This window comes from Tachyglossus aculeatus, chromosome 8 (assembly GCF_015852505.1).
Source record: "Tachyglossus aculeatus isolate mTacAcu1 chromosome 8, mTacAcu1.pri, whole genome shotgun sequence".
Lineage (NCBI taxonomy): Eukaryota > Metazoa > Chordata > Mammalia > Monotremata > Tachyglossidae > Tachyglossus > Tachyglossus aculeatus.
Genome location: NC_052073.1, coordinates 21,157,251 through 21,171,039, shown reverse-complemented (window position 1 = coordinate 21,171,039; position 13,789 = coordinate 21,157,251). Strand labels below are relative to the sequence as shown.

At 42.9% G+C, this 13,789-nt stretch overlaps 1 protein-coding gene across 10 annotated transcripts in view; it reads left to right on the top strand.

Annotated features, from left to right (window-relative positions):
• The window catches only part of KCNQ2 (potassium voltage-gated channel subfamily Q member 2), a 109,958-nt gene that overhangs the window by 31,170 nt on the left and 64,999 nt on the right, over positions 1-13,789 (top strand). For all 10 annotated transcript variants that reach the window (XM_038749993.1, XM_038749989.1, XM_038749992.1 and 7 more), the window contains exon 2: positions 12,918-13,008. In XM_038749993.1, coding sequence (XP_038605921.1) covers positions 12,918-13,008 — 91 coding nt within the window. The remainder of the gene's footprint in view (positions 1-12,917; positions 13,009-13,789) is intronic.

The window sequence follows — 13,789 nt, the reverse complement described above, 5'->3', positions numbered from 1 at the left end:
CAATTTCCAAGAACAAAAGTACACTCTTGTTCTTTTCTGCCATCCCGCTTTCGTTTCCTTTTCCATTTAAAATTTTTAAATGGATTTATTGTTAAGGAAACATCATCTTGCCTAAAAGCACAGCCTATTGGCCTTGGGAAATGTAAGGGAAATCTAAGCAGGAGTGGGAGCTCCACCTCACCTAATTACATAATGGTTCCTGTTAAGTCAAACGTACATTGGTTCATGGGAGTAACTGCCTCAATTAAAATTGGTCAATAAATATTTGAGGGCCCACTACATACAGAGCATTGTACTGAGTGTTCGGGAGAGTGCAATCAAGTTAGAAGACATGCTTCCTACTCTCAAGGAGTTTATAGAATTGTAGTGAGACAGGCACAAAATAATATACAGCTCGTAGAAAAAGAAAATTGAAAGGTATGTGGGTGAATAAATGCTTAAATTGTAGATTATGCAAATCTGTGTTCAGAAATGCTACAGGTGGTTGTTAGCATATAAATGTGATTGTACTGAAAAAGGGTTGAAGTGGCAGTTGGAAAGATATGGGCTAGGGAGAAGAAAAATGAATCAGGAGGAGAGAGGCAAAATTTCATAAGGACTCTGAAGGTGTGAGAGCTGCAGAAGGATTCTGAAGGTGTGAGCGCGGCAATAGTTTTATTGTACTCCCTCAAGCATTTGATAGTGTGCTCCCCACCCAGTAGGTGTTTAATAAATACCACTGAATTATTTATTTTTAGGGAAACAAGACTTTGAAGGAAGGAAGGTCCCATCCTATTGGGGAAATGGAATCATTTTTCTTGAACTGATTGGGAAAAATCAGGGCTTGGAATTTCTAATGTACTAAAATGATTTTTAAAAGAAAGAATCAGTTTAATTATTCCATCTTTATCATGACTACAATGATGCTAAATATCAATCAGTGGTATTCATTGAATGCTTACTATGTGCAGAACACTGTTCTAAGCACTTGGGAGAATAACAGTATAACAAAGTTGGTAGACCCATTTCCTGCCCACAAGGACCTTACGATCTGGAGGAAGAGACAAACGTTAATATAAATTATGGATATGTATATAAGTGCTTTGGGGCTGAAGGTGGGATAACAACCAAGTGCTTAAAGGGTATAGAGTCAAGTGCATAGGTGATGCAGAAGGGAGAGGGAGTTGAGGAAAAGAGAGCTTAATCAGGGAAGGGATGCTTGGAGGAGATGGGGAGAGTTGGTTGTGGGGTGTAAGTGGAGAGGGAAGGAGTGCCAGGCCAGAAGTAGGATGTGGGAAGAGGGTTGGTGGTGAGAGACACTGAGGCACAGTGAGCAACCTGGGCTAGTGGCTGGGCTGTAGTAGAGAATCAACAAGGTAAGATAGGAGTGGGCGATCTGATTGAGTGTTTTATGGCAAATGATAAGGAGTTTCTGCTTGATGCTGAGTTGGATGGGCAACTGCAGAAGGTTCCTGTGGGAATAGGGGAGGAATGTAGCCTTTTTTTAAAAAAAAAAGATAAATGATCTGGGCAGCAGTATGAAATATGGACTGGAGTGGGAAGGGAAAAGATGCAGAGAGGTCAGCAAGGAGGTTGATGCAGTAGTCAAAGTGGGGTATGATAAGTGCTTAGATCAGCAGAGTACTAGTGTGGATGGAGGAGAATCCCAGACCTTTGCTGCCGGGTAGAAGGAGGGGAACAAGAGGGCTGACATCCCCTCCCCCTAGCTACTTTGTGGTGGAACAGACAGGATAGAGGGCTGAAGAGAAAATATAGCTTTCTTGAATCCTACAACCCTGATCTGATCCTCTGATTTCCCTCAGGGCTAAACTAGTCTTTTGCATCTGAAAAATGTTTGTGAAACCCATCTTTGCAGGGGAATTTTCTTTCATTGGCCTTTTAAATCTTCTTGGAAGGCTACTCTTGGGCAGGGGAAACTAGAGAAGTAGCATGATGTAGTGGATAGAACCCAGGCCTGGGAATCAGAAGGTCATGGCTTCTAATCCTATCTCTGCCACTTGTCTGCTCTGTAACCTTGGGCAAGTTACTTCATTTTTCTGGGCTTCAGTTACCTCATATGTAAAATGGGGATTGAGACTGTGAGCCCTCTGTGGGACAAGGATTGTGTCCAAATGTGATTTGCTTGTATCCACCCCAGCGCTTAGTACAGTGTCTGGCACATAGTAAGTGCTTAACAAATACCATGATTATTATTATTAGATTATGTGATGAACAAAGTTTTTTATATGCAGTATAGAAAAAATGCAAAATACATTGTCCTTTTTAAATGAAGGATGCCACCTCTGGTTTCTCCTAATTGAAGGGGAGCAAAACGTTGGCCATGGTGCAGCTAAGATACTCCATCAAATGGCCCTATTCACATTGTGGTTCAACATTAGAACAATAAGGAACACTGAGAATCGTGATCCTCTGCTTAAGGACATACCAGTACAGAAAGTTACTTGTAAATCTCTCTCTGCCTGCCACTCTTGTCCCATGTTGTGGTGACTTTTTTGTCCACAACATTGGCATCACAGAAGTTATAGAGAAAAGCCCTCATTTTAGTGAAAAGGCTCTTGAAGCTATACATGAAATCTTTGTGTAGTACTGTCAGGAATGTCAGCCTGTTATCAGGAATACAAATATTATTGTTCCACCCTGGTTCTGCTACACTTTAATTTACACAGATGCCCTGAGAAACTCAGCATCTTTTAGGGCTCAGCTGTGTGCAGTTTTAATTGCCTGACCCATGTGCCAGTAGTAGCCTAAAAGTCTCCACTGAGTACAATGAACAGATTTTGATTTCTAGTGCAAAGTCACAAAAAGCGAAAAAGCAAAATGCCTCTTCATCTTGTCCTTTTGTGGATGAAAGTTTCCCCTCTTCTCTTCTCAAGAAACTTGATGATTATTTCTCTTGTATTAATTCATCACCAGAAATGGTAGAAGCTTTTGGCAAAACAACCCTTGATTTAATCTACCATCTGGAAGGATACATCCGCTTTCAGGGCAAGAGGTAGTATTGTCCCTCTTGCTGCTTTGGGACTTTGGCAGCGGGGAAGTGTGTAAAAAGTCTTTGACATTTCAGAGGAACGATTTGCCTTAATGGTTCATCCTCAGAAATGTCAAGCTGAAGGAGGTGACCTGGCCTCCTCACCCAAAATATCAACATGCCAAGTGGGCACAAGCTGTGACAGTCTTTCAGAAGATACTCTTCTCCCTGTTGCTCCCTGAGTCGAACCAAGAGCTCTCACCATTGTTGGAGCTGTTTGACCAGTGAGTTTGGAAATTTCTGCCCCTCTTGACACTTCCAAAATATTGACAGGTTTGTTGAGTGTCCCGGACTGTTAGTCTATTGGCTTTCACCAGGGCTCACTAAACTTGGTGATTTTTATTTCTAACCTACTTCATCAGCATCACCCCTGATGGATTTCAGATTGTTCCAAATTGCTCCCTAACATTTCCCAGAACTTGGGCTGTAATGGCCCTTGATGAGCTATTAACCTTAAAATTAGATATACCTCTGCTTTTCCACCCTGGATGATCTCTGCTCCTGTATTCAGCCATCTGTTTTTCCTTGTCCTGTTTCCTGAATTGTCTGGGTGGATTAAGCAAAGTGAAACCAGGCTTGATATAGTATTTCCTCTTCTACCTCCTTCCTTCCCTCTCTTCCTGGCATTAAACCTGGCCTCTGTCTCCTCAACTAGTAATCAAATGGCTTGTAATCAAATAGTTTCCTTGTGAATGCTTGTAAGTCCATATTTACCCAGTTAGCAATAATTTCAGGGGTATTCTGCTTTTCCTCCATTTCTGTTTACAAATCCTCACAAAAAACCTGTCATTTGGGTTAGCTGTGGTATTTATTAAGTGCTTACTATGTGCAGATGTTTAGCATGGAAACAAATAGATCAGTTAGTTTGATTTGTTATTGACAGTGAAACCCAGAGAGAGTACTACAGTTAATCAATGGCATTGATCTCTTGTGTGCAGAGCACTACTAAGCAGAGCTCTCTTGAAACTTACAATCTATTGAGAGATACAGTCATTAAAATAAATTACAAGTAGGGGGGAAGTAATAGAGTATACGCATATGTACATAAGTGTCATGGGGGTCAGGGAAGTAACAAAATGCTAAAGGGGTACAAAGTTAAGCCCACAGTTGATGCAGAATAGAGGGAAAACAGTGAGGAGAGGTAAGAGGTTAGGTGGGGAGAGTGGTGCTCTTTGAACCCTTATAGGCACTGTTCTAAGTACTGGGGTAGGTAAATGTTAGGCAGGTAAGATGCTATCCATATCCCATATGGGACTTACAGTCCAAGTAGAAGGTATTGAATCTCCATTTTTCGTTGAGGAAACTGAGGCACAGAGGAGTTAAATGACTTTCCCAAGGTAACACAGCAGGCAACAGGCAGAGCTGGAATTAGAACCCAAGTCTTCTGACTTCCTGCTCTTGCCTCTCGGCCATTATTATAACAGGGCCTTTGAAGATTGAGAGAGTGGTGTTTTTTTGGCTATGAAAGGGGAGAGAGGTCTGGGACAGGGGAGGATTTGAGCAAGGGGCCAATGGTGAGGAAGTTGAGACCATTTGTCAGAGGAGCAAAGTGTGCTGGCTGGGTTGTTGTGGGAGAGAAGTGAAAGAGCTGATTATGGGGAAAGATATCATACTGCCCCCTCATCCCCACCACCTAAGATGCTTTTTTCTTGGTCAGATACTGCCTTGGCATCTTTACCCCGTCAATAAATGGTAACTGGATTTTATGTAAAACCCTAGTCAACTGGGATTTTATGGGGATGTATGTCAAACCTTACTTAGCTGGAATTTGGGGCGGAAGGACATAGTACTAGAGTAATTGTCAGCTTCAAGCATTTGTTGGGTGCCCACAACTTTGCTTCCAGTTGTCTCTCTCTTCCCTGCTCTCAGAAATACATTGCATTTCCACCTAAGGACAATTCCAGAAATAATATGAGCACATTCACACAAATGGACAGCTTAGTGATGCTTCCCCAGAAGTCTTCTGTCAGGACACTGAAATCTCCAGTTCCCATAATGGAAATGTTACCTCTGAAAGCTATAATTCGCTCACATTGCTGAAGGAAGTCAAGGCTATCACTTGTCCACTTGGGGGGGAAAAAACCCTACATCATCTGTGTTATGAGAGGACGTTTAGCCTGCAGAGGTCACTGGGATTTCATTCCATTGCGTGACTGTTTCAAAGTAAGTTAAATGACCCACAGGAACCTGAAAGGGTTGAGGAAAAAGTGAGTCCATTCTGACTAATGTGGTTTAGGTGAGGCCTGTCAGGAGGAAACTTAAGCAACAAGGATAAATTTTCATGAAGTAAACAAAATGATATCTGAAATGGTGTACTTCCAGGAATAATCTTTTGCTGGGCAGACTCAGACTTACAACTCTGCTGGGCAGAATTCTCATCAGAGAAATGGGAGCAGAGTCAGTTTCCCACAGAGATATTGATAGCATCCAGCACCCCAAAAGGCAAATTAGCTACATACATCTCAGTTGGCACTGGGACCAGTGAGGAGGAGTTTAGGAAGTGGCAAAGAACAAACACCCAAATGATGCTTGAAGTGATTGAAGTTGGCTCTCTTTCAGTCGACACCTGAACTCCCAATTCATCACTGCAGCAGGCCAAGCCAATGGCTCTTCAATTTTTGAATTCAACTAGGCTTGGCCTTTCCTTTGGAGTGGACAGTTGCCACTAGCCATCTTAATAATAATAATAGCACTCATTAAGTGATTACTATGTGCCAAGCACTGTTTTAAGCACTGGGATAGATACAAGGTAATCAGGTTGGACACAGTCCCTGTCTCACATGGGACTCACAGCCTTAATCCCATTTTTCATTCATCCATTCAGTCGTATTTATTGAGCGCTTACTGTGTGCAGACCACTGTACTAAGCGCTTGGGAAGTACAAGTTGGCAACATATAGAGACGGTCCCTACCCAACAGTGGGCTTACAGTCTAGAAGGGGGAGACAGAGAACAAAACAAAACATATTAACAAAATAAAATTAATATGTACAAATAAAATATATAAATAGAGTAATAAATACATACAAACATGTATACATATATACAGGTGCTTTGGGGAGGGGAAGGAGGTAAGGAGGGGGATGGGGAGGAGGGGGAGAGGAAGGAGGGGGCTCAGTCTGGGGTACTGAGATGAGGTACTGGAAGCACAGAGAAGGGAAGTGATTTGCCCAAGGTCACACAGCAGACATGTGGCAGAGCGAGGATTAGAACCCATGTCCTCCCGACTCCCAAGCCCGTGCTCTTTCCATTAGACCCTGCTGCTAGGCTCCTCTCCATGATGTTACCTGAAGTTTTTTGTGTGCTTGCAATTGACTGCCTTGATTAGAGGGTAACAGATCCCTTCTTCTCCCACCTTTCTCACCCTTACCCCTCCCGACTTTCCAACTGTTCTCAAAACGGATGTGGATGTCCCGAATCTAAATAACAAAGGCAGAGGGCTGGAGGAAGGCAAGGTAGAGGCAGAAGTAATGTCTCCTGCCTGGGGCTGTTCCTTTTAGGTAATAAAAGAGAAATGCTGCCAAGTTTGAATTCAGGCCCATTTGGTCTCTTTCCTGGCCGATTTTTTCATTTACCATAGGGAGAACTAATTGTAGAGAGAGAAAAAGCCTGATCAGGCCAACAGAAATTCTGAATGTGCTGAGCTATTTTGGAACCACCTGGGTATACCAGGGGATTATGTGTGTTCCTCTCATTCACCTGGGTCAGCCCCCACTGTACCCACTCCAAACAGCAGTGCCAGTCACCCCACCTCAAGCAAGATGTGAGGCCAATCCTGTTTTACAACTGGGTCAGCCATTCCTATTCCTAGCCTTGGGTCTTTTTTTTTCTTTTTTTTTTTTTCTGTAACCTATTTCACAGGAGAATATGAAAATAAATTGTTAAAATTAGAAACCAAAAGAGAGAGAAGAATTGCCAGAAGGAGAGAAATCTCACAATTCCTGAGAACAGTCAGAGGCCATCAGGGTCCCTGAATGAAATCCTAACTCTTGGAGGCCTTCATCTATGCTGCCTCTGACAAATTCAGGAAAGGCTGATTTGTTTACTTACTCTGTTTATTTAGAAGCAGCATGGCTTAGTGGAAAGAGCTCGGGCTTGGGAGTCATGGGTTCTAATTTCAGCTCTGCCACTTGTCTGCTGTGTGACCCGGGGCAAGTCACTTCTCTGTGCCTCAGTTCCCTCATCTGTAAAATGGGGATTAAGGCTGTGAGCCCCATGTGGGACAACCTGATTACCTTGTATCTACCCCAGTGTTTGGCACATAGTAAGTGCTTAACAAATACCATTATTACTATTATTATTATAGTCTTACTCTTACAGGAAGTCCTCCTTCATACCTAACTTCAATCCCTCCTGCTTCAGTCTAAGCCCGCTTGTTTACCTTTCACAGGAGGTGACCATTCTCCATAGAATAACCTTTCAGTCTGCTCCTCTCTTAGCCTTCTGGTAGCACACAAGCCTGAAGCAGGTGGAAACCCCAAACAAGCACATTTTGGCCCAATCAGATCTTCAGTATTAAATCATGATTTGCCATCATATGAGACCTCCTCTTCCAAGTAAGAGCAGAGTGGCTGACAGCCTGCGGTGACAGGAAGGCATTTACTCCAATTTGAAAGGCAGCCAGGTCTGAGGTGGAGTGTGTGGCCAGTGTTTAAAAGGCTTGTGGCAACACCACCTTAGCGAGGGGAGGGTGATGACGTTTAGAGAATCATATTGAATTTACTCTGGGGGTCAAAAATACTTTCCTGTGAAGTTTTTGTTCCCTACATTTGCCCCCAAACCAGTTTCTTTTCCTCAGAAGTAATGGGGCATTGCACCCATCCTAATACTCTCTCCTGCTGAATTGCCTATCTAAATTCAAAATAGTTTGATCCAAAATCTCTGGGGTTTTCTCCTTCAACTAGTAATAGTAGTTGTAATGGTATCAATAAGCACTGATGGTGTGAAGCGCCATGCTAAGCACTGAGTTAAATACAAGTTAAAAGGCTGAGTCCCTACTGTAGACTAAAAACTCCTTGTGGGCAGGGATTTCATCTTCCAACTCTATAATGATAATAATGATGGCATTTGTTAAGTGCTTACTATGTGCAAAGCACTGTTCTAAGAGCTTATGATGGTATTTAAGTGCTTACTATGTGCAAAGCACTGTTCTAAGCACTGGGGGGATACAAGGTGATCAGGATGTCCCACGTGGGGCTCACAGTCTTAATCCCCATTTTACAGATGAGGGAACTGAGGCACAGAGAAGTTAAGTGACTTGCCCGAAGTCACACAGCTGACAATTGGCAGAGCTGGGATTTGAACCAATGACCTCTGACTCCAAAGCCCATGCTCTTTCCACTGAGCCACGCTGCTGTACTTTCCCAAGTGCTTAGTACAGTGCTCTGCAAACAGTAAGGCCTTAATAAATACCATTAGCTGAATGATAGTCCCAGCCCTTCACCCTTAGAGCAATAGCAAAGCATTGTAAAGTTCAAAATCAATACTTCAAATTAGCAGTGTAAATTAGGGAAACAGTGTGGCCTTGTGGAAAAAGAACAGGCCTGTTAGAAGATCTGGGTTCTAATCCTGATAGCGCCACTTGTCTGCTGTGTCACCCTGGGTTAAGTCACTAAACCTGTCTGTGCCTCAGTTTCCTTATCTGTAAAATTGGGGGTTCAGTACCTGTTCTTCCTCCTCCCTAGACTATGAGCAACATGAGGTACATGAACAGTGCTCAGTCTGCTAATATTGAATCTACCCCAGTACTTAGCACATATCAAGCACTTACCAAATACCACAATTATTATTTTTCTGCCCACATTCCCACACCCCCCTGACCGTCTGTAGACTGCTGGACATCTGCGATGTTGAGGCAAGCAAAGAGAAACATTTCTGTTCGAGTGCGTGTGTGCTAGAGAAACAGGTGCACACTGCCCTTGAAGAAACATTTCCAGCCAGCCTGGGTGACTGTTACCAGCAACACCCTTAAGGCTCAGACTCCCCAGCCTAATGGGAAAGTTGATGCTTTCACCCTCGGGGGGAGGGTGTGGAAAGACTTCGTCATGGGTTTGATGAAGAGAGACTTAATTAATTGTAAATTCAGTGATGGCAACTCCAAGATTCACCTTAGCTCGCCATGTCCTCTGCTGGTTCTCTGTCCTCTGAACCCTGAGCAAACGTGGGTGGAGACACTCCCAAAAAATCAGCTTGAGATCTGAAAAGTTGGAAAACCCAGAGTTCAAGTGGTGACAGCAGAGGCTCTGAGGCCTTAAATGTTTCTCTGCATCTCAGCATTTTACTGACTCACACTCTGTTCAGGCCCAGTGATCAGATCAACATTTCCGAAATGCTACCAGTAAGTGTAATTTCAGCAGATTCTTTTGGACACTGTCCCTTTCATTAGAGGCTCAGATCAGCATTGTCCAGCACCAGTAACATGCCCAACTGCTCTTCTGCTTCCCTACTTTGAATATATTTACCCAACCTGCTCCTTCCTTTTACCTTCCTGCTTGAGAGGTGAAAGCTTTAACAAGAGCCAAAAATCAGACCTTTCCCTCTGCCTTGATCTTCTTCAAGTGAAATGAACTCCGGAGTTCTGCTGCAGAGGTATGGAAATTTGTTCCCTTTTCTGGGAACCCTGCTATGTTGTTTTTTTTTTTTCAGTTCCTGGCCAATTGTAGGAGCCTATAGTCTCACAGGCTCAATCCCCATTTTACAGATGAGATAACTGAGGCACAGAGAAGAGAAGTGATTTGCCCAAGGTCACACAGCAGAGCTGGGATTAGAATCTATGACCTTCCGACTCCCAGGCCTGAGCTCTATCCACTTATTCTCCACAGAACTGCACCTTCTGGGGTTTTTGCATGGGTTCTAATCCTGGCTCTGCCACTTGTCTGCTGTGTGACCTTGGGCAAGTCACTTTATTCCTATGTCTGTCACCTCATCTGTGAAATGGGGTTCAAGACTGTGAGCCCCACATGGGACAGGGACTGTGTCCAACCTGATTTGCTTGTATTCACCCTAGTACTTAGTACACTGCCTAGCATAGAGTAAATGCTTAATAAATACCATTATTATTATTATATGGTGGTCCTTTATTATGCTTAATAAATACCATTATTATTATTATTGTTATTATCATATGGTGGTCCTTTCTTTGCCAGTGTAGCAAGGAAGGACACTGGATTGGATGGCTCTCAATAGACCCCTGAACAATGACTTAGGTGGCTTCTGGAGAAACACTCCTAGCAGCAAGTCTTTCTGCAGTGCTAAATAAAGGTCTGATTGCTGAACCAAAGCTGAAGCTCAAAGCTCTGGTCATGTGTGCTCCTAGTGAATGGCCTTGCACATCTCTGCAGATGCCATTTTGTAGGCCCCTTTCCCAGGAGCATTTACTAGTACTGTCGTCACCTTAAGGAATATAGAGAAGATGGGCTAGTCCCCAGAGCCAGCACTCCTGTTTCTGCCCAGGTCATAGAAGTAGCAGTACAGATCTTGCTCTCATGCTGCTGATAGTGTCCAGGCTGCAGTGGCATGGGCACTGGCTGTGCTTTCTCTGTGGTCCCCTCCAGGCAGACTTTGATGACTGTTGTTGTTCAGCAAGCCATAGATCCAAACCCTGAGCTGGCACTCTGGCTTGCAACAACAAATTATTGTACCCTCCCAAATGCTTAATACAGTGCTCTCTGTACAGTGAGCACTGAATAAGTACTATAGATTGATCTCCCTTTCCACCCTTCCACCCCCAAAAAGAAGATGATGTGAGTTTGCAACAGCTTCTGTGCTTGACCCTTTCATTGGCTGATGAACAAGCACCTCTCAGCCATCTGTATTTTTTTTTCCCTTTCAAGTGCAGCAGTTCAGACCTTACATAATTCTCATCACCTTAGTCTCATTGGAGCACAAATGGCTTTGCCACAGTTCTCCTTTTACTATTTTCAAGGACCAGACTCCTGGACCTTTTAAACCAGCTTTTAAAAAGCTGGATTGAATGAATTCATTCCTGGGACAGAGGAAAACCTTGTATAATAATAGAAAAACCAATATACCAAGTTGTTCCCAAGTTGCCATAGAAAAAAGGACCAAATCTTAAAAACACAATGACACTGCAATTTTTAAGATTGTTGTGTATGTATGTATGTAAAAGAGATATGCAGTAATTGGTGTTAGTATCTAGTTGGAAGGAAGTCATATGGAGCATCCAATAGACTAGAAAGCATAAGACATTCTAGGGCTTCACCTCCATGGTATGTGGCAGAGTTAGAGGGATATTTTAAAGGTTTTTATGAAGTGTGGTGGACTTTGTTATGTGTCTCAAACTGCTGTGAGGAAGTTCATTTTACTGGAGTTGTTTGAGGCAATTCTGACTTGCTGTGAGCTGATTGAAAACCTTTACCAGATGCCCTAGCTTTCTAATTGCCCAAAATTTCATTATAACTCAGGACAATTGAATTAGTCGTTATATGCCATCCTTCTAGAGACCAGAATCCAAAGCCTAGCTAAATGCCAACAGAGGCAACAGGGTAGAGAGGTGGTGGCTACATAACTGCCCCAGAGCTAAGGGAAGTGTGTGGTGGCCTTATATGTTGCTAACTTGTACTTCTCAAGAGCTTAGTACAGTGCTCTGCACACAGTAAGTGCTCAATAAATATGATTGATTGATTAACCAAATATGCAATATGTCTGTGGCACAGTCATGATCCCTCCCCTCCCCTGTCTCTGCCCTATGGGTACAGAAGCAGCGTGGCTTAGTGGAAAGAGCATGGGCTTGGGAGTCAGAGGTCATGGGTTCTAATCCTAGCTCTGCCACTTGTCAGCTGTGTGCTGACAAGCTGCTTAACCTATCTGTGCCTGTCACCTCATCTCTGAAATGGGACAACCTGATGACCTTGTATTTACCCTAGCGCTTAAAACAGTGCTTGGCACATAATAAGCAGTTAACAAATACTATAATCACTATATTATTGTTATTATTTGTGTGAGGCAAAGACCTAGAGTGTTCCATCCTCCTTGTCAATGTTTCTTCACACTTGGGAACATGGAGTGGAGAAAAGGATGAAGCCTTGTGGCAAACAGACCTCTTTGCCCATTTCTTTCTGCCAGGGGAGAGGGGAAAGGTGACTACGAGTGAGGGTCCAGGCATGAGCACAGACATGGCATTGTGTGCTGGCAAGAGAATATGCCTGTATGGGAAATCTGACCCAGTTTAGCTAATGGTAGTTGGAAAATTCATCAGGTCAAAGAGATTTATTGACACTGATATAAATAATGGCTGCCATTTGTTCCTACACGAGGTAATCTCTTCTTGAATACTAATTTGAATTTATACAGTACTTTTATTTTCCAAAGCACTTTATCATTAATAATTTCATTTGTCCTCAAGGAATCCACACAGAGAATGCAGTGGCAGGGATTATTATCTGCATTTTACACACACACACACACACACACACACACACACACACACACACACACAGAGATAAACTAAATAACTTATTCAAGGTCTTTCAGAAGGATTTGAACCAGGTCTTGTGATTGCCAGAACTGCTCATTTTTCCACTCAACTCTGTAACTCTGTCCACTCACCCTTCCGTCTCCACTTCAGTTGCAAATTCACAGAGACCGCTGGCCCAACCTGGAACCATCCTCAGTAGATGTTTCGAAACTAGGTGGAGATGTCAACAGACAGAGGTTTGGTACTATATTGTTCCTGACATTTGCTCCTGTTTTTCTGAACTGTAACTTTCTTTTTCTGGTCTGTCCGGAATGTTGATAATTCTGGGGTCTTGAAAGGTGGAAAATGTGTCTTAAAAGGGCAATCTCATGTTATGTGGCTCTAGTTAGAAAGGATTCCCTTTGGAGAAGTTTGAGGTGCAAATAAAATTGCTTCATTTTATTCTGTTTTACAGATTCTTATTAGTCTTCTCCTGCCTGGTGTTGTCTGTCTTCTCCACCATCAAGGAGTATGAGAAGAGTTCCGAGGGTGCCCTCTACATTCTGGTGAGTTAGTGATTTCAAATAGAAATACCCAGAAGTTGATGTGAAAGTTCATTGGAGAGAGGTGGACTGCACCCTTTAAGAGACAGTCAATGAGAGTGACCTATCAAGTTCTCAGGGTGAACACTGGGGTGTTTCTAAAGAACCTAAAAATTAGTAATGCAAGCCTTTTTTTTAACCATTACCCCAATGTTCTTCTCCCTACATATAACATGGAGATTCACTTTTTAAAACACAAACCACAGAGAGAATGGCTCCGAGAACCGAACCAAAATATGAAACATTCATTAAAGGGCATTAAACCTTTCAAGGCTGGAAAACATTTTACAAATACTAATATGAGACAGATTAAGAAAGGTATTTGGTGAGTTTTATAAAGGCTCGGTCTTCTGGGTTTAAACAAAATCATGAGTGGTGAGGGAATCAGAGAGAAATGGATCCTAATTAATCTAGAACTGTCTGGCTTTAGGAATAGCTCGCGCAGCTGTGGGTGTTTGTAGAGGGGCTAGTATGGTTTAGGTGACTGATCTTCATGTGCCTTAAGCCTCCACAAGCCTTTGTTTGTATAAATCAGTGAGTCCATGCATTTATGGAATTCAGAGGCTGGAGCCAGAGATAAAATGGCAAAGTGAGAATTACCCCCTTCAAATTCATTTTTCACCATTAACATGGGAGGGGATGAGTCCAGGTACTGATTCTTAGTCACTCAGAGCCAGTCCTGCTTCAGTGACAAAGCAGAGGGAGGGTTACCATGGTAACTGGGATTTAATTGGTTTTTTTAATG